Source organism: Bos taurus, chromosome 9 (assembly GCF_002263795.3).
Source record: "Bos taurus isolate L1 Dominette 01449 registration number 42190680 breed Hereford chromosome 9, ARS-UCD2.0, whole genome shotgun sequence".
Taxonomy (NCBI): domain Eukaryota; kingdom Metazoa; phylum Chordata; class Mammalia; order Artiodactyla; family Bovidae; genus Bos; species Bos taurus.
Genome location: NC_037336.1, coordinates 36,889,602 through 36,916,035, shown reverse-complemented (window position 1 = coordinate 36,916,035; position 26,434 = coordinate 36,889,602). Strand labels below are relative to the sequence as shown.

General features: G+C 40.9%; 1 protein-coding gene across 10 annotated transcripts in view; it reads right to left on the bottom strand.

The window, feature by feature from the left end:
• Positions 1 to 26,434, bottom strand: part of LOC104969531 (uncharacterized) — a 238,519-nt gene extending 212,085 nt beyond the window's left edge. For 8 of the 10 annotated variants that reach the window (XM_059890150.1, XM_059890151.1, XM_059890155.1 and 5 more), the window contains exon 1: positions 1 to 26,434. This exon is cut by the window's left edge. In XM_059890150.1, coding sequence (XP_059746133.1) covers positions 7,589 to 8,524 — 936 coding nt within the window. In that variant the 5' untranslated portion in view covers positions 8,525 to 26,434 and the 3' untranslated portion in view covers positions 1 to 7,588. The other 2 variants (XM_059890160.1, XM_059890158.1) reach the window with 1 other exon arrangement.

Sequence of the window (26,434 nt, the reverse complement as noted above, 5' to 3'; positions counted from 1 at the left end):
AAAATCACAGCGAAAGATATTTCCCACCTGGAGGTGCAATCACTGAGCTCTGTGTTCCCCAGCACATCTCAAATATGCGGCGATATTTACCAAAGAATCCGCAGCTGCCATGTGCTGTTTACTTCTGGGCTAGTTATTTCATAACCAGCTCAGCCAGGGCCCAGATCAGCAGTTACACAGTGAAGGAACTTAAGGAGAAGATAATTTCTTGAGAATTTGTTTTTATAATTAACTAAACAGACACCCTCCATACACACCTTCTTCACTGGAATTCTTCACATGCAAGGAAGCACAGCCTAGGTTTGCTTTTACTCTTTTGTGTCTTGGTGGCATTCAAGGTTCATTAATATGTGAAGTGCATGGTTTTGCCCAATATTTTCTAGGGATTATTTCCTTGGATATATTCCATTGTAACAGTAATACATTTTTAAATAAATTATTCAGAAGAAGAGGATTAGATACATGTAAGGTAATTATTAGTTAAGTTTAAAATGAATTAAAATGATGGCTCAGCAGGTAAAGAATCCTCCTGCAATGCAGGACACGTAGGTTCGATTCCTGGGTTGGAAAGATCCCCTGGAGGAGGGCATAGCAACCAACTCCAGTATTCTTGCCTGGAGAATCCTCATGGACAGAGGAGCCTGATGGGCTACAGTCTACAGGGTCGCAAAGAGCTGGACTCAACTAAGTGACTGAACACACAAAAAATTAACCAACTTTGTCTAATTTTTCTTTTCACTAACTTGATTTATGTATCTGTAGACATGTGTTTCAGAGAAGGCAACGGCACCCCACACCAGCACTCTTGCCTGGAAAATCCCATGGACGGAGGAGCCTGGTGGGCTGCAGTCCATGGGGTCGAGAAGAGTCGGATACGACTGAGCAACTTCACTTTGACTCTTCACTTTCATGCACTGGAGAAGGAAATGGCAACCCACTCCAGTGTTCTTGCCTGGAGAATCCCAGGGATGGGGGAGCCTGGTGTGCTGCCATCTATGGGGTTGCACAGAGTCGGACACGACTGAAGCGACTTAGCAGCAGCAGCAGCAGCAGACATGTGTTTGTATATGTGTATGTTTGTACACATGTGAAAGCCTCATAGTTAATGAAGTCAGGAGCCCTCAACCTGCCAAATGCTGCAAGCCAAGCCCCACCATCTTTGTCCTTGCACAAACTAAATGAATACAAAATGTTCATTCTCTTCTTTGCAATCTTGAACTCTGGGGGAAAAAAAGGCTTCTGATAAAAAGTGGGAATTGGTGGGGGGCTGGGTTCTGTAATGTCTGGCAGTCAAAAGGCACTTGCGTAGGGAACTCATGGTGGCCTGAGATGTGACTGTAACTGCTGCTGCTGCTTTTTGTTATTTTTCCTTAACTCACTTGCTTTCCAACACTCCTTCTTGTTATTTCAAACCATGGAAATTCATTAAGTCTATTTGAGGGAATTGCCTATTGACTTCCCCAAGAGTATTCTTTTGACGACATGGTACTTTGTCCACTCATGCAGAGTTGCATCATCTTCAAGAGCATCAGTTTCCTACTCTTAAAAACAAAACTCATAACTCTTCGTCTTAGGATAGTTGTGAAAAGCGAACAGACTAGTGAATATGAAAGTCTTGTATTAACTTTAAGGCATGGCAAAATATTGCCTGTCATTCTTTAAAAGCAGAAAAACCAAAATGCATGCCTAGAACAGGGTATCAACTAAACGTCTGCATTTGAAGGTAGGAATAAAATTTTTCTCTATGCGTTTTATATTTCATGTCAATGAGAAACATAACATAAACAATGTCCAAAAGAGAGGGTGCTGACAGAAGGTATGCCAAGACAATGTCTAACAGAAAAGGGTGGCATTAACACTAAAGCTAAGAATAAAGGTAAAGGAAGGGCAACTAGGAAAGCTAAAAAAAAGGGTGTGATACAAAAGTGATAACACAAACAAATCATATGTAATTACATTCATAAAATTTAGCTATAAGGCTGATAGAGTATATGATAATTAATTCTACTAAAATATACATTAAAGCAATGTTTAGAGATCATAAAATCAAAGAACTATGTCAGTTCTCTTTACACATATATCTGATGTTTGCAAAATCTCTCCCTACTTAACACTCAGCCCTTGTGCTATGGAATCATCTTGAAGCTTTGACCCAAGAGCTGTTCAGTGATTGTGCTTCAGACTGTTCTGTGCTATGGTTGTTTATCGTCTGCATCCAAGCTGAGGATCATCTGTGCTCCAGACTATATTGGCCCCAGTTCAGTCCCCTTACAAACATTCTGGGGGGCATCCTACTTTCTTTATCCTCCAGTAGCTCAGTGGAATTACCCTTGGATGCAGGAGACCTCAGCCCTGATCTTCAGAATTTATTACTGCTAATCAGAGCTTGACTCACTGAAGTAAAGTAGAGGTGACTCCGATTAAAGTTCTCTGATTTCTGTATGTGGTGGGGCTTTGTCTACTGCAGATGTCCTTCAACCTCCATGTGACAAAGCCCGATTCACAAAAATGCCTATCTCCTCAATAGATCCACTTAAAAATGCCCCTTGGGTTTAAGAAAAGATTTGCTATAGGCTTTCTTTAAATAACTCTTTTGCTGCATTTGAGCAAGATTTTATCTACTAATTTTCAAGAATATATCTATCACAGATAAAATGTGATATTTCTGCATAAGAATATCCTTAAAAGCCTAAAGTCCTGCCTAGGTAGCATATTAAAAAATGGTGAATATTACTAGTCTTGTTCACAAAATAGAAAATGCCCTCATTCCCCGCACCCACCCCAAACCAAAGTCCTTCTATGGCTCTGCCCAAGCAGGAGTAACCCAAAGTCCTTTGCTTAGATTTGACACCTAGGTATCTAGAATCACTATATATTTTTTTTAAGGATAAACCTCCTTTCTTTTAGATAAAAGAAATGAAAGAAAGTAGACTCTAAGAGGGAGTCCTAAGGTTGAAATTTTATTTCAAAAATAAAGGGAAAAAAAGAGTAGAAGCAAGTCACCCTCAATCATCTATGTTAATAAGGGGCAAAACTAGATTACTTAATCCAAAAATCTTCATTTTAGACAACACATTCAGTTTTTACTGCTTTTATTTTTTTCATTAATACCTTCACTTAGGAAAGTGAAAGTGAAAGTGACTCAGCTGTATCTGACTCTTTGTGACCCCAGGGACTGCAGTCCATGGAATGCTCCAGGCCAGAATACTAGACTGGGGAGCCTTTCCCTTCTCCAGGGGATCTTCCCAACCCAGGGATCGAACCCAGGTCTCATCCATTGCAGGTGGATTCTTTACCAGCTGAGCCACAAGGGAAGCAATCTCCATCTAATTTTTTTTTTTTTTTTTTTTCAAAAAACCCAGCAGCATTCTATAGACATGAAGAAGTTAGATTATACCACTTCAACTAATTCATTTAATTACCCAACTCACCCCCAAGCAATGTGCTAACCAGAAACACAACATATTTCATTAGTGAGTATCTCTGGTTGCCAAAACTGGATCAACCAGACTCTGCTCTATTGAGGCCCTAGTTTCTGAGTTTCTGTTCACAGTGAAGCACCGTAGGGTCAGGTGGCACAGCAAAGGCACTGAAGGCTTGGGTGAGTTTCTGGCTTCTTCCTCTTTCAATATTCTTCAAACATGTACAAGACTTTCCATAATCTTTTTTTTTTTTTAATCTCCTTTGGTCCAACTTCTATTTTCTGGTATACCCTTCCATTTTTTTACCCTTTCTCCAAATATCTCAAAAGCACAACATACACTCCCATTTGCTTGAGAACTCAGCAAAATCTAACATCTGCTTCATGACTAGACTGAAATTGTTCTCATTGCTTCCCTAAGTTCCCAAGAAACTTCTGAGTTCCCACATCCTAGGGCTATTTTTCAGTCTTTACCTGTGGAAGGCAACTTTGTTTTAATTCTGTTGGTCATCTCTCTCCTGCTTCTTAAAACTCTACCTGCTTGGTCTCTGAGCCATCTTCCTGATCTTTCTTATTCCTGTGAGTCTTCCTTTTGCCTGTTTTCTCTGCACAAGCATTCAATATTGCTCAGATCCAGAGCTTTACTGCACTTTTCTCCATCTACAACATTCTCTTCCTACTGTGGTTTCACCCACACCTGTGTTTTAAGAACCATATGTCTACTAATGGCTTCCAAGCTCAAACTCTTGGTTTTGATCTCCCAGTGGATATATATGATGAACTATAGGTTGGATAAGTCCAAAGAATGAACAACAAAATTTCAAATTCAACATGTCCAAAACAATTCATCAGATTTCCCTTAATTTTGTGCCTGTTCTATGTTCTCTACTTAGTGTATGATACTGCTGTTCAAACAAATATTTAAACTAGAAACCTAGGTATCATTCTTAACTTTGCCATCTATCTTAATTTTCATATGTAATCAGTGAAATCACAAAACTCTGATGATTTTACCTCAAAATACTTTTAAAATTGTTTGTATTACCCCAACTACTACTTTATTCCTAGGTCTCTTGTCTCTGCTTAAACACTTTGCATTACCTCAACTCCGTTTTGTTTCAACTACGACTTTAAAACTAGGTCTCTTGTTTCCGCTTAAACACAGTGGCAACCTCCTCTCTCACCTCATTTACATTTATTTTGTTTTCTCTAGCCCTAGAGTTATATCTAAAATATCTGTCTTTTTAATGGAGCCCTAGCTCCTCAGAATGAAGTCCAACTTTCTTGACATGGAACATGGTCCCTTGCCCACCTCTATGCCCTCATTTCCAGCCATGCAATCTCATACCTTTAATTTTTCACCATTCAATCTCACACTCCACATTTCAGAAAGCTTGAAATGACTGTTGTTTCCCATACAGCATTCAATTCTTTGCCCTCATACTTTGCTCAGACTCTCTCCATTCCTATCTCTTCTTATTAACCCCTCACCTCTGCCTCCCTGCCTAGCTTCTACTCAACCTTTGACAACGAGCTAAATATAATTTCCCAAAGCTTTTCTGACAGCAGCAACCCCCTCCATACCCCAGGTGGAGTTGAATCTCTCTCCTCCAGGATCTCACAATGTCTTGCATAGCTCTCCAATGTACTGTACTCATCCTCAGTCTTTAACATGCTGCTGCTGCTGCTGCTAAGTCGCTTCAGTCGTGTCCGACTCTGTGCAACCCCATAGACGGCAGCCCACCAGGCTCCCCCGTCCCTGGGATTCTCCAGGCAAGAACACTGGAGTGGGTTGCCATTTCCTCCCCCAGTGCATGAAAGTGAAAAGTGAAAGTGAAGTTGCTCAGTCGTATCCAACTCTTAGCGACCGCATGGACTACAGGCTACCAGGCGCCTCCATCCATCGGGTTTTCCAGGCAAGAATACTGGAGTGGGTTGCCATTGCCTTCTCCAGTCTTTAACATAGTGCCTGACAAAAATTGGCTCTCATGAATATTTACTGAATGAATGAGTGTGAAAAAACAGGTTGACATCCTGCTGACTGTGCTTTTAGCATTGTATCAGCCTAAGATGTGATGTCACGTCTTTCCTGGGTAGAGGAGCCTAAGCAGGGGAGTGTGACAAATGATTTCATCACCGTTTCCTCTTAACTGTTCAGCCTCACGATTGTGCAGGAAGTGTTAAAGCCTTGTAGAATATCAGACACATTTAGATCTAAGTGTGGCCATCAAATTATATTTCTAAATAATAATTTTAAAATAGGTCTCATTGTTCAAAAATAGGTAATGTTTCCTCCGATAGAGGACACAATCAAAGTTTGTCTACAGTTTTTATGTCTGTAAATTCCAAATTTTTCACTGGAGACACCAACAAGCAGGACCAAGTTCACCTGTGTGTCTGGTTTCTATCCAGACCCTGGTATGGGGCTGGCAATTGATGTGAATGGTTAGGAAGTTCGTCACCAAAGAGAAGGAAAATATAAAAGCATGAGAACCACCCTTCCAATAATCAAAAGATAACACAGTGCATTTTTACACTATTTTAGCATTTTCAACTAGAAAAAAAAAAAGAACAGTGCTTCCTGTAGCTCACAAGTCAGTGCCTGCGCTTTGTCTCACAGGAAGCATCTGGGTGCTGTCGGCCAGAGGAGATGAAGGTCACAATGGGCAGGTTTCACAGGGAGTGATTAAGTCTGCGGAAACTGCAAGTTTCAGGGAATAGGATGTGAATGCTTTTTAAGATGAGCAAAGAGGCACAGACAACAGAACTATCTGGAGAGACCTACAAAAACAGCAATAAAAACAAAACAAAACAACATACAAAAAAGAGGCTTTGAGAGGTACAAACAAAATAAGATAATTACTACCTAGAATGTATAAATGATAGAAAGGGGAAAATGGAAAAAATGGGGTCTTAACTAAAAATAAAGTGACAAAAGAAACGCAGCAGCATCTGTAGATGTTGCTGTTTAGCCGCTCAGTCGTATCCAACTCTTTGCGACCCCGTGGATTGTAGCCTGGCGGGCTCCTCTGGACATGGGATTTCGCAGGCAAGAACACTGGAGTGGGTTGTCCTTTCTTTCTCCAGTGGATCTTCCTGACCCAGGAGTTTAGCCTGCATCTCCTGCACTGCAGGTGGATTCTTTATCACTGTGACTTCCCTGGTGGCTCAGATGGTAAACAATTTGCCTGCAATGCAGGAGACCTGGGTTCACTCTCGGGTTGGGAAGATCCTCTGGAGAAGGAAATGGCAACCCATTCCAGTATTTTTGCCTGGAAATTCCATTGACAGAGAAGAATGGAGGGATACAGTCTATTGGGTCACAAAGAGTCAGACGTAACTGAGTGACTTTCACTTTCTTTTACTTCAGTTCAGTTCAGTCGCTCAGTCATGTCCAACTCTTTGCCACCCCATGGACTGCAGCACACCAGGCTTCTCCATCACCAATTCCCAGAGCTTGCTTTAACTCATGTCCATTGAGTCAGTGATGCTATCCAACCATCCCATCCTCTGTCATCCCTTTCTCCTCCTGCCTTCAATCTTTCCTAGCTTCAGGTCTTTTCCAATGAGTCAGTTCTAAATATCAGTTGGCCAAAGTAATGGAGTTTCAGCTTCAGCACCAGTCTTTCTAATGAATATTCAGGACTGATTTTCTTTAGGATGGACTCCTTGGATCTCCTTAAAGTCCAAGGGACTCTCAAGAGTCTTTTCCAACACCACAGTTCAAAAGCATTGATTCTTCGGCGCACAGCTTTCTTCATAATCCAATTCTCACATCCATATATGACTACTGGAAAAACAATAGCTTTGACTAGACAGACCTTTGTTGGCAAAGTAATGTCTCTACTTTTTAAAATGCTTTCTAGGCTGGTCATAGCTTTTCTTCCAAGAGGCAAGCATCTTTTAATTTTATGGCTGCAGTCCCCATCTGCAGTGGTTTTGGAGCCCCCCAAAATAAAATCTTTCACTGTTTCCACTGTTTCCCCATCTATTTGGCATGAAGTGATGGGACTGCATGCCATGATCTTAGTTTTCCGAATTCTGAGTTTTAAGCCAACTTTTCCACTCTCCATCAAGAGGCTCTTTAGTTCTTTCACATTCATCAAGAGGCTCTTCAGTTCTTCTTCCCTTTCTGCTATCAGGGTGGTGTCATCTGCATATCTGAGGTTATTGATATTTCTCCCTGCAATCTTGATCCCAGCTGTGCTTCATCCAGCCCAGCATTTCACATGATACATTCTTCATATAAGTTAAATAAGCAGTAAGTGACAGTATACAAACTTGACATACCACTTTACTGATTTGGAACCAGTCTGTTGTTCCACATTCAGTTCTAATTGGTGCTTTTTGACCTGCAAATAGATTTCTCAGGAGGCAAGTAAGGTGGTCTGGTATTCCCATCTCATGAAGAATTTTCCTCAGTTTGTTGTGATCCACACAGTCCAAGGCTTTGGTGTAGTCAATAAAGCAGAAATAGATGTTTTTCCGGAACTCTCTTGCTTTTTTGATGATCCAACAGATGTTGGCAATTTGATCTCTGGTTCCTCTGCCTTTTCTAAATCCAGCTTGAACATCTGAAAGTTCATGGTTCACATATTGCTGAAGCCTGGCTTGGAGAATTTTGAGCACTACTTTGCTAGCGTGTGCAATGAGTACAATTGTCCAGTAGTTTGAGCATTCTTTGGCATTATCTTTCTTTGGGATTGGAATGAAAACTGACATTTTCCAGTCCTGTGGCCACTGCTGAGTTTTCCAAATTTGCTGGCATATTGAGTGAAGCACTTTCACAGCATCATCTTTTAGGATTTGAAATAGCCCAACTTGAATTCCATCATCTCCACTAGCTTTGTTCATAGGGATGCTTCCTAAGGCCCATTTGACTTCACATTCCAGGATGTCTAGCTCTAGGTGAGTGATTACACCATCATGATTATCTGGGTCATAAAGATCTTTTTTATATAGTTCCTCTGTGTATTCTTGCCACCTCTTCTTATTTCTTCTGCTTCTGTCCATAGCATTTCTGTCCTTTATTGTGCCAAACTTTGCATGAAATATTCCCTTGGTATCTCTAATTTTCTTGAAGAGATCTCTAGTTTTTCTCATTCTATTATTTTATTCTTTTCTTTGCGTTGATCGCTGAGGAAGACTTTCTTATATCTCCTTGCTATTCTTTGGAACTCTGCATTCAAATGGGTATATCTTTCCTTTTCTCCTTTGTCTTTAACTTCTCTTGTTTTCTCAGCTATTTGTAAGGCCTCCTCAGACAAGCATTTTGCCTTTTTGCATTTCTTTTTCTTGGGGATGGTCTTGATCCCTGTCTCCTGTACAATGTCATGAACCTCCATCCATAGTTCTTCAGGCATTCTCTATCAGATCTAATCCCTTGAATCTATTTGTCACTTCCACTGTATACTCATTTGGGATTTGATTTAGATCATACCTGAATTGTCTAGTGGTTTTCCCAACTTTCTTCAATTTAAGTCTGAATTTGGGCTTCCCTGGTGGCTCAGAGGATAAAGCATCTCAAAGCATCTGCCTGTGATGCAGGAGACCTTGGTTCGATCCCTGGGGCAGGAAGATCCCCTGGAGAAGGAAATGGCAACCCACTCCAGTACTTTTGCCTGGAAAATCCCATGGACAGAGAAGCCTGGTAGACTACAGTCCATGGGATCACAAAGAGTTGGACGTGACTGAGTGACTTCACGACCACTTGGAAATAAGGAGTTCATGATCTGAGCCACAGTGACTTCTCAGTCCTGTTTTTGCTGACTGTATAGAGCTTCTCCATCTTTGGCTGCAAAGAATATAATCAAACTGATTTGGATATTGACCATCTGGTGATGTCCATGTGTAGAGTGTCCAGGAGTCTCCAGTGGAGGCGTGCGTCAATGGTGGCCTGTTGCAGGGTCGGGGGCACTGAGTGCTGCAGTATCTGCACAGGACCTTTTGAAGGAGGTCACCATTTTCTTCATTTCCTCCACCGTAGTTTGGTCTCAGGTCAAACAACAGGAAGAAAACACAGCCCCACCCATCTACAGAAAATTGGATTCAAGATTCACTGAGCATGGCGCCGCCCATCAGAACAAGACCCAGTTTCCCCCTTAGTCAGTCTCTCCCATCAGAAAGCTTCCATAAGTCTCTTATCCTTATCCATCAGAGAGCAGACAGAATGAAAACCACAATCATGGAAAACTAACCAAACTGACCACAGCCTCATCTAACTCAGTGAACTATGAGCCATGCCGTGTAGGGCCACCCAAGATGTATGGGTCATGGTGGAGAGGTCTGACAAAACATGGTCCACTGGAGAAGGGAATGGCAAACCACTTCAATATTCTTGCCTTGAGAACCCCATGAACAGCATGAAAAGGCAAAAAGAGAGGACACAGAAAGATGAACTCCCCAGGTTGGTAGGTGCCCGACATGCTATGGGAGATCAGTGAACAAATAACTCCAGAAAGAATGAAGAGAAGGAGTCAAAGCAAAAAGAGCACCCAGTTGTGGATGTGACTGGTGATGAAAGTAAAGTCTGATGCTGTAATGAACAATACTGCACAGGAACCTGGAATGTTACCATGAATCAACACAAATTGGAAGTGGTCAAACAGGAGATGGAAAGAGCGAACATTGACGTTTTAGGAATCAGTGAACTAAAATTGACTGAAATGGGTGGATTTAACTCATATGACCATTATATCTACTACTGTGGGCAAGAATCCCTTAGGAGAAATGGAATAGCCATCATAGTCAACAAAAGAGTCCAAAATGCAGTACTTGGACCGCAATCTCAAAAATGACAGGATGATCTCTGTTCGTTTCCAAGGCAAACCTTTCAATACCATAAGAATCCAAATGTATGCCTTCAGAAGAAGCTGAAGTTGAACGTTTCTATGAACGCCAACAAGACCTTCTAGAACTAACACCCAAAAAAGATGTCCTTTTTGTTGTAGAGGACTGGAATGCAAAGTAGGAAGTCAAGAGATACCTGGGGTAACAGGCAAATTTTGCCTTAGAGTAAAAAATGAAGCAGGTCAAAGGCTAATAGAGTTTTGCCAAGAGAACCTGTAATAAACACCCTCTTCCAACAACACAAGAGAAGACTCTACACATGGACATCACCAGATGGTCACTTTCTTTACAACTGTACTATGAGAAATGACCAAATCTGAATTCCTTTGCAGGGAAATGGTGGGGAACAAGGACACTTGAAGGAGGAAGAATTTTTTTTTAAAATAAGAAAGTTTCCCAGCTTTATAAATAAGAAAGTATTTAATTCTTTACCTGAATAATGTTCATGTGTTAAATCTTATGTTAAATATCACTAGTTTTCATTTAGTTTTGAAAGTAAAGAATTTGGTTGCCTTAAATATTTGATTCTAGATAAGATGAAACTCATTAGACTGTTCCACTTATCCTGGTTTTTCTAATTCACAAAATGTCATATTCGCACACAGTTTACACCACCAACTGCATGCCAAAGGCTTTTAAAATCCGTTTGCCTGTTCATGCTCCTCTCCTGTCAGCTTTAAACATCAGTTAGATGCATAAGCCGTAGGAACACAATCAATCTAAAGCTGACATTACTACATTTCCTGTTCCACTTCTCACCACTCCATCTCCCTTTCTTGGTAGCGGGTGTCACTATCTTCCTACTTGCCCAAGGCAGAGTTCCATCCAAGAGTCACCCCTACTTATTCCTTCAGTCATAATCAGCATTCAGTTGGTCACCTCATCTTCACAGTTCAGTTCAGTTACTCAGTCGTGTCCATCTCTTTGTGAGGCCATGGACTGCAGCACACCAGGCTTCCCTGTCTATCACCAACTTCCGGAGCTTGCTCTAACTCATGCCACTGATGATGCCATTGAGGATGCCATCCAATCATCTCATCCTCTGTCATCCCCCTCTCTTTCTGCCTTCAATCCTTCCCAGCATCAGGTCTTTTCCAATGAGTCAGTTCTTCGCATTAGGTGGCCAAAGTATTGGAGTTTCAGTTTCAACATCAGTCATTCTAATGAATATTCAGGACTGATTTCCTTTAGGATGGACTCCTTGGATCTCCTTGAAGTTCAAGGGATTCTCAAGAGTCTTCTCCAACACCACAGTTCAAAAGCATCAATTCTTCAGTGCTCAGCTTTCTTTATAATGCAACTCTTACATCTGTAAATGACTACTGGAAAAACCATAGCCTTGATTAGACAGACCTTTGTTAGCAAAGTAATGTCTCTGCTTTTTAAGATGCTGTCTAGGTTGCTCATAGCTTTTCTTCCAAGGAGCAAGCATCTTTTAATTTCATGACTGCAGTCACCATCTGCAGTGATTTCAGAGCCCCCAAAAATAAAGTCTCTCACTGTTTCCACTGTTTCCCCTTCTATTTGCCATGAAGTGATAGGACTGTATGCCATGATCTTAGTTTTCTGAATGTTGAGCTTTAAGCCAACTTTTCCACTCTGCTCTTTCACTTTCATCAAGAGGCTTTTTTGTTCTTCTTCCCTTTCTGCCATAAGGGTGGTGTCATCTGCATATCTGAGGTTATTGATATTTCTCCTGGCAATCTTGATCCCAGCTGTGCTTCATCCAGCCCAGCATTTCACATGATGCATTCTTCATATAAGTTAAATAAGCAGTAAGTGACAATATACAAACTTGACATACCACTTTCCTGATTTGGAACCAGTCTGCTGTTTCACAGCCAGTTCTAATTGGTGCTTCTTGACCTGCAAACAGATTTCTCAGGAGGCAAGTAAGGTGGTCTGGTATTCCCATCTCATGAAGAATTTTCCTCAGTTTGCTGTGATCCACACAGTCCAAGGCTTTGGTGTAGTCAATAAAGCAGAAATAGATGTTTTTCCGGAACTCTCTTGCTTTTTCGATGATCCAACAGATGTTGGCAATTTGATCTCTGGTTCCTCTGCCTTTTCTAAATCCAGCTTGAACAACTGGAAATTCACGGTTCACGTACAGTTGAAGCCTGGCTTGGAGAATTTTGAGCACTACTTTGCTAGCGTGTGCAATGAGTACAATTGTCCAGTAGTTTGAACATTCTTTGTCATTGTCTTTCTTTAGGATTGGAATGAAAACTGACATTTTCCAGTCCTGTGGCCACTGCTGAGTTTTCCAAATTTGCTGGCATATTGAGTGCAACACTTTCACAGCATCATCTTTTAGGATTTTAAATAGCTCAACTGGAATTCTATCACCTCCATTAGCTTTTTTCGTAGTGATGCTTCCTAAGGCCCACTTGACTTTCCATTCCAGGATGTCTGGCTCTAGGTGAGTGATCACACCATCGTGGTTACCTGGGTCATGAAGATATTTTTTGTATAGTTCTTATGTGTATTCTTGCCACCTCTTCATAATATCTTCTGCTTCTTTTACAGGGTCCAGGGCACTGAGTGTGGCACTAAGTGTGGCATTGTGTACACAGGACCTTTTGAAGGTCACCATTTTCTTCATTACCTCCACCATAGTTTGCCCTCAGATCAAACAACCGGGAGGGAACACAGCCCCACATATCTACAGAAAGTTGGATTAAAGATTTACTGAGCATGATCCTGCCCATAAGAACAAGGCCCCTTCAGTCAGTGTCTCCCATCAGGAAGCTTCCATAAGCCTCTTATCCTTATCCATCAGAGGGCAGACAGAATGAAAATCAAATAACGGAAAACTAACCAAACTGATCACATGGACCACAGCCTTGTCTAACTCAGTGACACTATGAGCCATGCCATGGAGGGCCACCCAAGATGTATGGGTCATGGTGGAGAGTTCTGACAAAACGTGGTCCACTGGAGAAGGGAATGGCAAACCACTTCAGTATTCTTGCTTTGAGAACCCCATGAACAGCATGAAAAGGCAAAAAGAGAGGACACAGAATGATGAACTCCCCAGGTCGGTAGGTGCCCAACATGCTGTGGGAGACCAGTGAACAAATAACTCCAGAAAGAATAAAGAGAAGAAGCCAAAGCAAAAACAACACCCAGTTGTGGATGTGACTGGTGATGGAAGTAAAGCCCAATGCTGTAATGAGCAATATTGCACAGGAACCTGGAATGTTAAGTCCATAAATCAAGGCAAATTGGAATTGGTCAAACAGGAGATGACAAGACTGAACACTGACATTTTAGGAATCGATGAACCAAAATGGACTTGAATGGATGAATTTAACTCAGATGGCCATTATACCTACTACTGTGGGCAAGAATCCCTTGGAAGAAATGGAGTAGCCCTCATAGTCAACAAGAGTCCGAAATGCAGTCCTTGGGTGCAATCTCAAAAATGACAGAATGATCTCTGTTTATTTACAAGGCAAACCATTCAATATTACAGTAATCCAAGTCCATGCCCCAACAAGTAATGCTGAAGAAGCTGAAGTTGAATGGTTCTATGAAGACCTACAAGGTCTTCTAGAACTACCACCTCATCTTAGCTGTATGTGGGACAGCAAAAGAGACACAGATGTATAGAACAGTCTTTTGGACTCTGTGGGAGAGGGAGAGAGTGGGATGATTTGGGAGAATGGCATTGAAACATGTATAATATCATATATGAAATGAATTGCCAGTCCAGGTTCGATGCATGATACAGGATGCTTGGGGCTGGTGCACTGGAATGACCCATTGGGATGGTATGGGGAGGGAGGTGGGAGGGGGTTCAGGATGGGGAACACGTGTACACCCATGGCGGATGCATGTTGATGTATGGCAAAACCAATACAATATTGTACAGTAATTAGCCTCCAATTAAAATAAATAAATTTATATTAAAAAAGAAAAAAAAATCTTTTCAACCTAGCTCTGTCCTCCTTTGTCCACCTCATGGCTCAACAAGACCTTCCCACCCCTAGAGGAGTTGGCATACCATGGGCAAAGGACATGGGCTCCAAGTCCCAGCTTTGTCTCTTGTTGTTTGTATGACTCCTCTAAGCCTCAGTGTCCTCTCTATTGAAAACAAAACAACAAAAACAAAACCTCATGCCACTGCCCAAGGGACATCAGGAACCCCCTATTCAAGGCTCACATAGTAGCCTCTATCAGGGTGCTGGTATATGACTGTCCCCACTGTGCTGCAAACCCCTTGATAGTAGAGGTTTGCCTCTGTGGTGGTATCTACTCAATAAAGTGTGAAGCCTGGCCCAGAGAGTCTCAGAAATATTTGTGGAATAAACTGTACTGCAATGTATGCATGCTAATTCAATTCAGTTGTGTCTGACTCTTTGTGACATTATGAACTGTAGCCCACCAGGTTCCTCTCTGTTCATGGGATTCTCCAGGCAAGAACTGGAGTGGGTTGTCGTGCCCTCCTCCAGGGGATATTCCTGATCCAGGGATCGAACACGCATCTCTTATGTCTCCTGAACTGGCAGGCGTGTTCTTTACCACTAGCACCACTTAATAGGTAGGCCTTACATTTTCCAGGACCCAGAGTTGGAATCATCACTGCTTGCATCCCTGAGTGCAGGGTATGGATGTCCACCATACCACCCTCGTTTGACCACCACGAATTACCTAAATGACTGCCTGCTGATCATTTTATATAACACTGCATTCTTACCATCAGTTCAGTTCAGTTCAGTTCAATTCAGTCGCTCGGTCGTGTCTGACTCTTTGCAACCCCATGAATTGCAGCAAACCAGGCCGCCCTGTCCATCACCAAATCCCGGAGTTCACTCATACTCACGTCCATCGAGTCAGTGATGCCATCCAGCCATCTCATCCTCTGTCGTCCCCTTTTCCTCCTGCCCCCAATCCCTCCCAGCATCAGGGTCTTTTCCAATGAGTCAACTCTTCGCATGAGGTGGCCAAAGTACTGGAGTTTCAGCTTAGGCATCATTCCTTCCAAAGAACACCCAGGACTGATCTCCTTTAGAATGGACTGGTTGGATCTCCTTGCAGTTCAAGGAACTCTCAAGAGTCTTCTCCAACACCACAGTTTAAAAGCATCAATTCTTCAGTGCTCAGCTTTCTTCACAGTCCAACTCTCACATCCATACATGACCACAGGAAAAACCATAGCCTTGACTAGATGGACCTTTACATCAGCATATACATATTACATAAAGTATATTTTCCTCTTTTTAAAATTAACTAATCAAGTCCATTATAAAAACCACTTTAATTTGATAAGAAGCATACCTTTTATATAAAATTTGTCTTCAAAGATAGGGAATTGGGGGGTAAATAGTATTCATTACATTTTGTTTTCCTTTTAAAAAATGTAATAATACCTTATGTAATTTTCTCCCCACTTCAGGCCCAACAGCTATGATAATGATTTGAATCAACTTTGGAAAAGAAATAATTATTTTTGCTGGTATAAGCCCTTGAAGTATAATTGGGTTTCATGCTGGGAAAAAAAAAGGTACGAGTTGTCATCAAGCCTTCTCAGTTCTCAGACTACAAATATAAGTTCTGAGGCCTTTGCAGCACTGACAAAGAAGGCAATTCAGGTGTCCAATATCATCAATAGGTAGAGATACCCCCCCCCCGTGGCTGAATACCATAACTCTAATCTTTTGTCTTCAGAACCCACAGCTCTGCTGAAGCTTCCCAAACCCTGGATACACCTCAACATTCTGAAATATTCTGTGAGTCTGGCTGAATTAGTTTATACTTAAGAAAATGTTTTTGTTAAGTTCAGGATGTTTCTATATTTGTGGTTCAGAGCAATTGACATCTGACATCTCACAGCTAAACAGCAACAATTCTTTACATAAGGACAACCTGCCATTTGTCACAGATTCCATAACGGTGGAGATCTCTACACAATTTCATCTTTGGTCTACTTTGGATATTAGTCCCATAATCACAGATCTGGGAAATGACCTTATCAGTCACATGGTAAATATTCCTGGAAAGGACAAGCCTATCAGTGTTCACATTAACCTGGTAATTAGAGTCAGCATAAAGTATAATTAGACTAGAATTGAAAAGAATTGAAATGAAACTAAGTTTTTAAAACTCTTTATCCAAAGAGAGCAAACATATATAATATTTAACTTTGGAGCCTGAGGAAGATTTCTAAGAATTTTTCCTTTTTTAAGAGAATTTCATTTTCTCTTCAGAAAGATATATGTTATTATTTCTCATGATTTTGATAGTCCCTTATTTCTAAACTTTAAGCTTTATCCTTTGTCCTTTTGAAAATTAAAAAGATAGCAGGATACCACTGACATATAAAAGAAGCATCTCCCTTCATAAGTTTGTTGAAAGACTCTCAAGCACAGGGTTTTTTTCCCTTATTCCTCCTTTGCCCCCCAATTTATAATGCACATGTGTGCATGCTCAGTCACTGAGTTGTGTCCAGCTTTTTTGTGACCCCATGGACTGTGGCCTTCCAGGTTCCTCTGCCCGTGGCATTTCCCTTTCTAGGCAAGATTACTGGAGTGGGTTGCCATTTCCTCCTCCAAGGGATCAAAACTCCATCTCTTGCATTGGCAGGCATGTTCTTTACCACTGAGCCACCTGGGAAGCCCCCTAATAGTGTACTGCTGCTGCTAAGTTGCTTCAGTCGTGTCTGACTCTGTGCGACCCCGTAGACGGCAGCCCACCAGGCTCTGCCGTCCCTGGGATTCTCCAGGCAAGAACACTGGAGTGGGTTGCCATTTCCTTCTCCCTAATAGTGTACAGTGGGAATCAATTACTGATTATTGCAATGATGATTATCAGAATTAGCAAAACTGTTAAAATTCTAATAAAATTTGTTGTCCTTTTTATTATCCCGAAATCATTTAAATTTGTAAAAATTGTTTAGAAAATGTAAATAAAACATGAAGAAGAAAACATAAGACATACATAATTTCACTTCCCTGAAAATCACTTTCATATTTGGAGATGGTTCTTATTTCTGTCTCTAACTTTTAAACATTTAAAGAAAATATACTATGCTTATATTTTTATAACCATCTAAAATAGTTCATGTTGATATCTTGCTTAGTGAGATTATTACAAAGAAGAAAGCAGTAACAGAAAAAAACTACTGATACTCTATGGTGCCTCATACAGAGCACTTACAGAAGTGCTCAATAAACATGAATGAATGAATGATTGCCTGAACTGATTTATGAATAATCGTTTTTGTAGAATATTGAATGGTTGTTTTAACATAGTGCTTTTGCCAAAAATGATGAGTACTCAGTGGCATTTTTAATAGCCCTTTGCTAAGCTTCCCAGTAACCTGAAAAGATAGAATTTGTCCTCCATCGCCACCATTTTAATGGTCTCTGAGAGATGAAGAACTTGCTCAAGCCAGGATTCAAACTCACACTTGACTGAATTTAAAAACTCTACAGCTCTTCCCGCCATAACACAGTGCCTTTTACATTTTGCTAACATAATAAAGTGAAGCATTGTTGAAAGGACAGCCCGACCACCTACAATAAAGGGGGTCACATAAGGACCAGCTTCTTAGAACTGTGCAGGACGCGTACACTCACTGCCTTCCCTGGTGTTAGAGTACAGCTGTCGCCATCCATTTGTGTGGTGGCTGCTTCATGCTGCATTGTTAGGGTCACTGAAATCACAGACACATTCACTCAGAAGAAAATGAGTGGATTTTCTTGTTCTTTTTGAGAAAGCTTTTTACATTAATCCACTTAATCCCATGGCTGATTTGCCATTGAAATCTGAAGCAGAGCTTCTTTAACTGGGAATTTCTAACATTGAAAAAAAATTTAAATTAACCAATAAGATCTTTTTATTGCCCCTTCCTTACCTTTCAAAAAAAAATAAAAGTATATGAGTGTGTGTGTGGTTGGGAGGGCAGGGCTGGGGAAGTGGGACGCAAGGAATAGATGGATCCTCTCAGCAAAACGAATATTATTTTACCTCGGAGGAAAACTAAAACATAAAGGCAAAGAAAATGTTAAAATTTATTTGCTTAGTAATAGCTAAAAATAACTTATTTTTTAAAAGTGGGACTTTGGATAATGTTATTATACATTTATCAAAACCTATAGAATGTACAATACCAAGAGTGAACCCTAATGTAAACTATGGATGATAACGATGTGTCAGTGTAGGTTCATTGATAGTAACAAACATCCCACTCTCGTGGGAAATGTTAATGGTGGGGGAAGCTGTGCATGTTGGAGACAATAACTTTATGAGAACGCTGTACTTTGCACTCCATTTCCTGTGAACTTAAAATTGCTCTAAAAATAGTTATTAATATTTTTTAAAGTCAGTAGGCATGACACAAATAAATGTACTCTGTAGATTTCAAGAGAAGTAAAAGATATTTTTCTCATTTCAGTGGAATAAATAGAAATGTATATATAAGTACATATAAATGTGCATATATTACTGGCCTTGCAGAGTTTAATTATTTGTAAGGGAGGTGATCCTATAGTCATAGAATTGTGCCTTCGTTCTCCCCAATTCTGAATAATGACATCACAACCTCACCTTATTGGGCTCAGCCCAACATAGCATCAGCATGACCTGAAAACTTGAAAGAAACACAAATTCTTAGGTACTACTTAGACCCACTAGATCTGAAACTCTTGTGGTAGAGCCTGGAAATCTTTTTTTTTTTTTTTTTTAAACAAACCTTCCACGTAATTCTGATGCATGCCAAAGTTTGAGGATCATTGGTTTAAAGCTCAACATTACTGCATTCCCTGGCCAGATCATTCTTATCCTCTGAAGTAAACAGGACTACAGAAATCCAGCATTTTCTTTTCACAAACACAGAACCCAGTTTCAGAGATCAAGAGTTTAATCACCTGTAAAAATGGGAAAACACTTCACAAGATTCCTATGATAATTAGTGAGTACATATGAAATACTTAGAACAAAGCCTGACACATATGTGTCCCCATATATTAGATTATTATCATCATCACTACCATTATACGGTAGCATTATTCATGAAATAGCTCATGAGAATAACTCAAAAACTATGCTGGGACAACTGAACTTTGATTCTGTTATCTGCTCTTAAATTCTTTACTGAGAGGAAGTGTTTGCACACCTTGCACTGATAGTATGCCTGTGGACCTGAGGCGGGCTCCACACAGGTTTCTTACTGCCTAGCACCATAGGCCACTGATAACATCCTCTCCTTAGGGCCTACTATGAGAGTGATGACAAACCAGTCTTCCTGGACAAGATGTTGAGAGCAGGTGAATAATGTCAGAGCCCTTAAACAGGCACTCAGTTACTGGGGAAGATGGATGCCAAACAGCTAAGGGAAGTGTGATAAAGACACGTTTAAAAAATAATGGGGGAGAGGTGGGACAGAGGATTGAGAAGGTGGGGACATATGTATACCTACAGCTGATTCATGTTGATGTATGGCAGAAACCAACACAAAATTGTAAAGCAATTATCCTTCAATTAAAAATAAATTAAAACATAAATAAACAAATAAAATTTATATCTGGGGGAAAAACACATTAAAAAAATAATCTATGTAGATAAATAAAATTAAGCCATGTAGCCTAACTGTTGGAGAAGGTGATGGCACCCCACTCCAGTACTCTTGCCTGGAAAATCCCATGGACAGAGGAGCCTGGTGGGCTGCAGTCCATGGGGTCGCTAGGAGTCGGACACGACTGAACGACTTCACTTTCACTTTTCACTTTCATGCATTGGAGAAGGAAATGGCAACCCACTCCAGTGTTCTTGCCTGGAGAATCTCAGGGACGGGGGAGCCTGGTGGGTTGCCGTCTATGGGGTCTCACAGAGTCGGACACAACTGAAGCGACTTAGCAGCAGCAGCCTAACTGTGGAGACCCAAACAAGATATTTTCTACAGCTGGAGGGGTAATGCTGAAATGAAGGAGGGAGGACCAGGGATATCAGAATGAATGGCAGGGATCAAACACAGGCCTATCACATGGGGGCATGGCCTCATCAAGATGGTGCTGCTAAGACATTAAGAATTCAACAAGGAAAGAGTCCAACCTAGAACAATCACAATGGCCACTGCTGTAACCTGGACTCTTAAGATCCAGGTCAGACTGATATAAACTCCTATGACCCAGTGTGCTCCTAAGATCTCTGCCCCTTTTCAATGGATTTATATTCTTATGGTACTTATCAAATTAATGTATCTTATGGATTAATAATAATAGCTAACATACTTACCAAACCAAACTCTGTTCTCTGAGCTTTACAGATACCTCGTTTAATATTCACAACAACCTTAGGGGAACTACTACTACTATCAGAGGAAACTGAAGCACAAAGATAATAACTTCCTGAGATTAAGCTGCTAAGTGTTGTTGCTAAGATCCAAGCCCAGGCAGTTTGGTTCCCAAGCCCAAGTTCTCGTCCAGTAAGTTTTGCTGACCTAATACTGTCCTGTCTTTCAGATGTGGGACAGTAGGAATGTACTCTTTATTTGATTTACAAAAAAATTAAAAAGAGACAGAGAAAGAAAAGTAAAAAATGATCACGCAAAGCCTTTATGTAGCAGACTTTATTAAAGGTTTAAGGAAGTGGACGGAACAAGTCTGCCTTACAGCTATTAAAACAAAATTGAATTGTAAACGCCAGTGTACCTAAAAGGCCTTTTTTCTTCTGTTCTCACTTTCCAGACTGAACCTTCCGAAAGAACCTAGGGCCTCTTTTTCACACTCTATTGGACCACTTAACCTTGTTTATAAAGAAAGAAAAATACCAAATAGCTTGTGCCCTGAGAATAATCCTGTCACTTGCCAGCAGGGTGATTATTTTTATTTACCTTTGTTGCCCTAGCATTCAGAAACCAGAGAAAACCAAAAGCCAGTTTTAAGTAAATACCCTCGAAAGGGCTAAGAAGCTGGAATTACACTGACAGTAGTCTCAAACACGGGAGAAGGCAATGGCACCCCACTCCAGTACTCTTGCCTGGAAAATCCCATGGACGGAGGAGCCTGGAAGGCTGCAGTCCATGGGGTCGCTAAGAGTCAGACACAACTGAACGACTTCACTTTCATTTTTCACTTTCATGCACTGGAGAAGGAAATGGCAACCCACTCCAGCGTTCTTGCCTGGAGAATCCCAAGGACGGAGGAGCCTGGTGGGCTGCCGTCTATGGGGTCACACAGAGTCGGACATGACTGACGCATCTTAGCAGCAGCAGCAGTCTCTAATACACATCTGGCTTCACCAGAATGTAATGTCAAAAGGACTTTGTTCATGGTTTTTTTAGGTCACACATGCATGTCAAGGGACAACTCTGTTAACAGCAGCAATATCTTCGAACACTGAGGCCACATGGGCCTGAGGACACCCTAGAATGAGCTTCAGAGGGATCCCTCCTAGAGCATCCAGCAGTGCAAGCACACAGTGTCTTGCTAAGATATTAAGTTTAGTAGGAGCAATTTGAGTATGCCAGTCAAACATCATAGGTGTGTGACCTTGGCAATTGCACAGACCACTTGCTACCCTCAGAAGGACCCTGCAACTTAATTCCCTGCCATTTCTGTCTTGGAATTCTTAATAATTCCTGAATAAGGAGCCCTGTATTTTCATTTAATACTGAGCCCCACCCACTGTATTGCCAGCACTGGCCCAGGTGGCTGGTTGGCATCTTCTCATCTGCTAAGTCAGCAAAATACCTCCTAAAGGAACAGAAAGTGAGTTAAAACTGTCAGAAGATGTTACGCCAAACAGCATCTCAGCTTGATCACACACCAGCTAGAATTCAACTTTGAATGGCATCAGGTTAATTAATACCTTAGAGCTGTGCTTCTTCAAGTAGAGCCCAGATACTATAAGCCCATCTGCAAACTGTTACCAACCCTCAAAGAGCTGAACACAGAAAATGAAAGTAAACATTAGAAATGTTTTTAATAATTTGACATTTTGTGGCAACAATATCCAAATGCATGACCATTTTTCTAGTCATTTGCATTGGACTTATAAAAATATGAGTCCATGACAGATTGGGGTGGGGTGGGGGTAGGTACCCTGGTCCCTTTCCACAGATGTATTGAAAAATCCTGCCCAAGAGTCAGAATGTCTTTTGCAACCAAGACTAAGAAACAGGTCAAGAACACCAAGAAGAGAGAGACCACCACCATATCTGAAATATCAGATGGAGATGCTGCCCTTAGGAATTCTGGTCTCTGGGACATCCTACAGAGATTTACAAAACATCTAAAATATTTTAGAAACTGACTCTTGTATAACAGCTGCCATCGAAAAAAGTACTTCTTGGAAAGTCTTCTTGATGTTATTAAATTTAAAGTATATTCTTTAGACCCAAATGTAGGGCAACAGTAGTTGTCTATTCCTACCACTTTCAGGTCCAGAATTAGAACGTTACCACGCAGTATGCTTTAGGCTGGACCTGGCCTTTCTGCGCCACAGGAAGACCAACTGGACTTGGGGAATTGTTTACTGCCCTAGTGTGCTAATGCTAATTAAAGACTGTATATGAAAACATGCTAGCACAATTTATCTTCTCTGGAACTGAATTTTCTAGGCAGTATTCACTTCCTCTCTGGGAGGAATATGGCTCCGTCAGCTTACATTCCATGTAGATGGGGATGTAAGTGTCGGCCTCTCCTCCAACTAGGCTGTCTACACTGATTGCCTTCTCTCCTCTCCTGAGCTTTGTAAGGCACACTTTTCCACGGAGCACATTGTAAGAGGCTAAGCAGTGACTAGCGCTCATCAAATTGTTGTTACCAACCAGAGTTTTGGCAAGATGCCATCTGCTCACACCAAGAATTGCTGGATGAAATAGCCCCACACAAAATATTCTTGTGTCTACTAAGAGGTGGTTTATTGGGTTTTTTTGTTCATAACGTTACACCCTCAGGAGAAATTCCTGTCTGTCCTTATTACCAGCAATAGTTAAGGTTTTTTTCTGTCCAATTAGTCTCTTTTTATGTCAAGGACTCTCTAAGTTATATAATTGATCAAGCAGTGTTTTTTTCTTGGCTGCTAGGATGCCAATTAGTATCAGATTCATGGTCCTTTTGTAGGTACTATGTAGGCTTTTATGGAATGTGTTTTTATACTTGGTTTGTTCTTAGCTCCGTATTATATTTCGCTCTAGCTTGCTTTCTCTTTTCTGAACTACTTATAATTTATATCTCACTGTGAAATACTGCAGTGGCTGTTGGAAGAAAATATCAGGAAAAGAGAGACTGGAGAAAAAAGAGATGGGGCACAGATTAGGGTAGAAGGGAGAAGATGAAGAAGGAAAAAAAGGAGGGAGGAATTTAGGGGAAAAAGGGAAGTGCAAGACAAGGAAAGGGGGGGTACATATTCTTACAGTGATAAACTGAAGCCTCTCACAGGATTCAAACAGTCAAAGGGTCGTAGAAAAGGAAGTACAGATCACTATGGACTTGAATTATGTAGAAATAATATAATTGCAAAAATTTGAGTAATGCCCTCCAGGTGTGTTGTTCATGATCTATCACTACTAGAGTACATCCAAGTTCAAATGTAACAAGATATGAAATTAAGCTTTTCCTGTTGTTTCAGAAGTTCAACTTCAAATCTAATGACCAAAGTTGACTATTATCCCCTCTTGCATTTACAAAAGACGTTCTAGAAACATCCCCACACAACTTAACTAAGAGGTGGTCAAACTGGTTTCTTTCACTATCAAGTACACACATGCACACACGCACACACAAAAAGAAAAAGGCCCTGAGGGCAACTCTCTTAGAGACTGAAATTATCTTCTCTAAGAAGCAGTGGGTACCTCAGCCTCCAACTAGGTATGTGCTCAGAGGCAGAATCTTGGCTGCTTATCCTTGAGAGAGGACTGGAGAAAACCTGACATGTTGACAACTGTCTCCAGAACTTTGGGGGTATATATGAAGAGAGATACCAATGGCTGCCTCTCAGAGAAGACTGAGGATGGGAGGCTGTCTGGAGGAAACTAGAAAAGAGGGCGAGGAGAGAGGGCAATCGCGGGGGTAACCTGCACTTCCTAAGTTTTCCTCTAGGCCAAGAGAAAGCTGCAGAAGGTAGCCAGGCTCCAGGCATCTTCAAAGGATTCCAGTAGAGAGGGCAGGCCATATCGTGGAGGACATCACAGAGTGTACCTCTGAAACAGGAGAGGAGGAAGCTTCAGAGAACTGAACCAGAAGAAGCCTCACCTGTGAAAGAATTGCTGCGTGGACATCCGCAGAGAGGCCTCCCCAAAGAATTCACCAGTGCATCAGCAGAAAAGTAAGCACAGAGCATCTGCCATAAAAAGGACTGACAACTGGACTAGTGCACAAGAATCCCTGGGCCGGGGGAGGCGGGTCGCTTATTTTTCCTCTGATGCCTGGGAAAGCAGAGGCCATGCCTGAGTTAGGCCTTAGTTAGGGAGAAGTGAGTGATACCCCTCTGACTTGAGTGCCAGCTTAATTTTTTAAATTAATCTTGTTCATAGCTAGGGGGAAAAAAAAAGACAGTCTAACACCTAAAAGCAACTACAAAAGCAATGGGGCCTTTGGCTCCTGGGAAGGGAACTCTCAAAGATAGAAGGAGAAAAAAAGTTTTTTTCTTCCTTTATACCCTGTCAGGTCCCACCTGTTTAATAAATCATTTACATAACTTTAAGAATTCTGATTCGAAAGACAAAACACTTGAAACATTACAAAAAAAAAGATAGGAAATCTATCTTATAATATGAAGTACTATAATATAAAATCTTATAATATAAAGTACTAACATTCTCCTCAGAACATTTATCTGTTAACTAAAAATTAAATTGATATTATCTCACACCTTATTTTTTTCTCTTTCTTAGGCAAATGCCTGAGTTTCTCTCTTCCTTCTCCTTTCTCAGATTCTCACCTTTATAATTTACTGCTTCTAATAGTTTAATTAAAGGGAAAAAAAAAAGGACAAATAACAAAGGCAGGAGTTTGAAAATTTCAGGAAATTAGTACGGTTCCTAAATTCATAGGGTATAACAGTTATAATAACTTAGTTATGGATACGTTTTCATACAACAGTGAATTTATTTGATTTTGTGTGAAGTACTGTATCCTGTGCCTTGCTTAGAGGACTTACTCTCTGAGAACCGAAGCTGTATAAGCCCTATATGCATACTGACTCACTCAGACTACATCACTTTCAACAATGCAACATCATAAGCCCTCACCAAGCTCCTCACTCAAAGCAGCTTCATATTCTTGCTGCAATCAGCAGTGCCAAATGTTTTGCCATTTGGATAAGAAATTCTCCACTAAGAAATCCTAAATCATTTGTAAATTGCTTTCATATCTATACCCTAAATTGGGCCTTCAAATTTTTTCCTCTCCATAAAATTGAGTTTTCAAAATGAGTATAGTTTATTTTCTTTCCTAATGACTACTTCCAAAATCTCTGCATACAGGCTATTTTAGCTCAGTTGAAACAGGTGGCTGGAGCCAGAAAAAGTGGGGCCTATGTCTTCAGCCTGTTGAAACCTGTTTCCTTCCTGGCAGCAGCTGCCCTTCTGAGCATAAACCATGAATCCTCCCCACTAAGAATACAATTAATCAGTGACTACTTTCAGATAAATGCATGGAAAATATAGAATACACAATTAAAATTGGACAAAACCCGGACAGTACTGTAAATCATTTTTTTGGACTGTGTGTGATTCTAACTGGTAAAGACCTTCAAATTTACAAATCTGTTCCAGAAATACATAAATGAATAAATAAATCAGTGATTTCATATAAATGTGCTCGTACTTTTCTAGTTACATGTGCTGTGTCAAAAATCATTACAAAACTTATCACCTTAAAATAACTGCTTTATTGAGGGTAGTATTTTGTGGATCAGTGATGTAGGAAGGGCGTGTCTAGAATGTTCTCAGTTGAGGTCTCTCAGGAGGTGACAATGAGGTGTGAGCTGGGACGGGATCAACGAAAGGCTCTACAGGGCTGGCCATCCAACATGTCTTCCTCACAGGGCTGGCAACTGAAGCTGGCTGCTGCTGGGCATTGAGCCGGGGCCAATCAGAGTGCCAGCACATAGCCTCTCCTCCATGACAGCCTCAGGGTTGGATTACATGGCAGCTACTTCCCCTGGAGTCAGTTTCCCAAGGAAAACTGGAAGAAGTTGCATGACTTTTTTCTG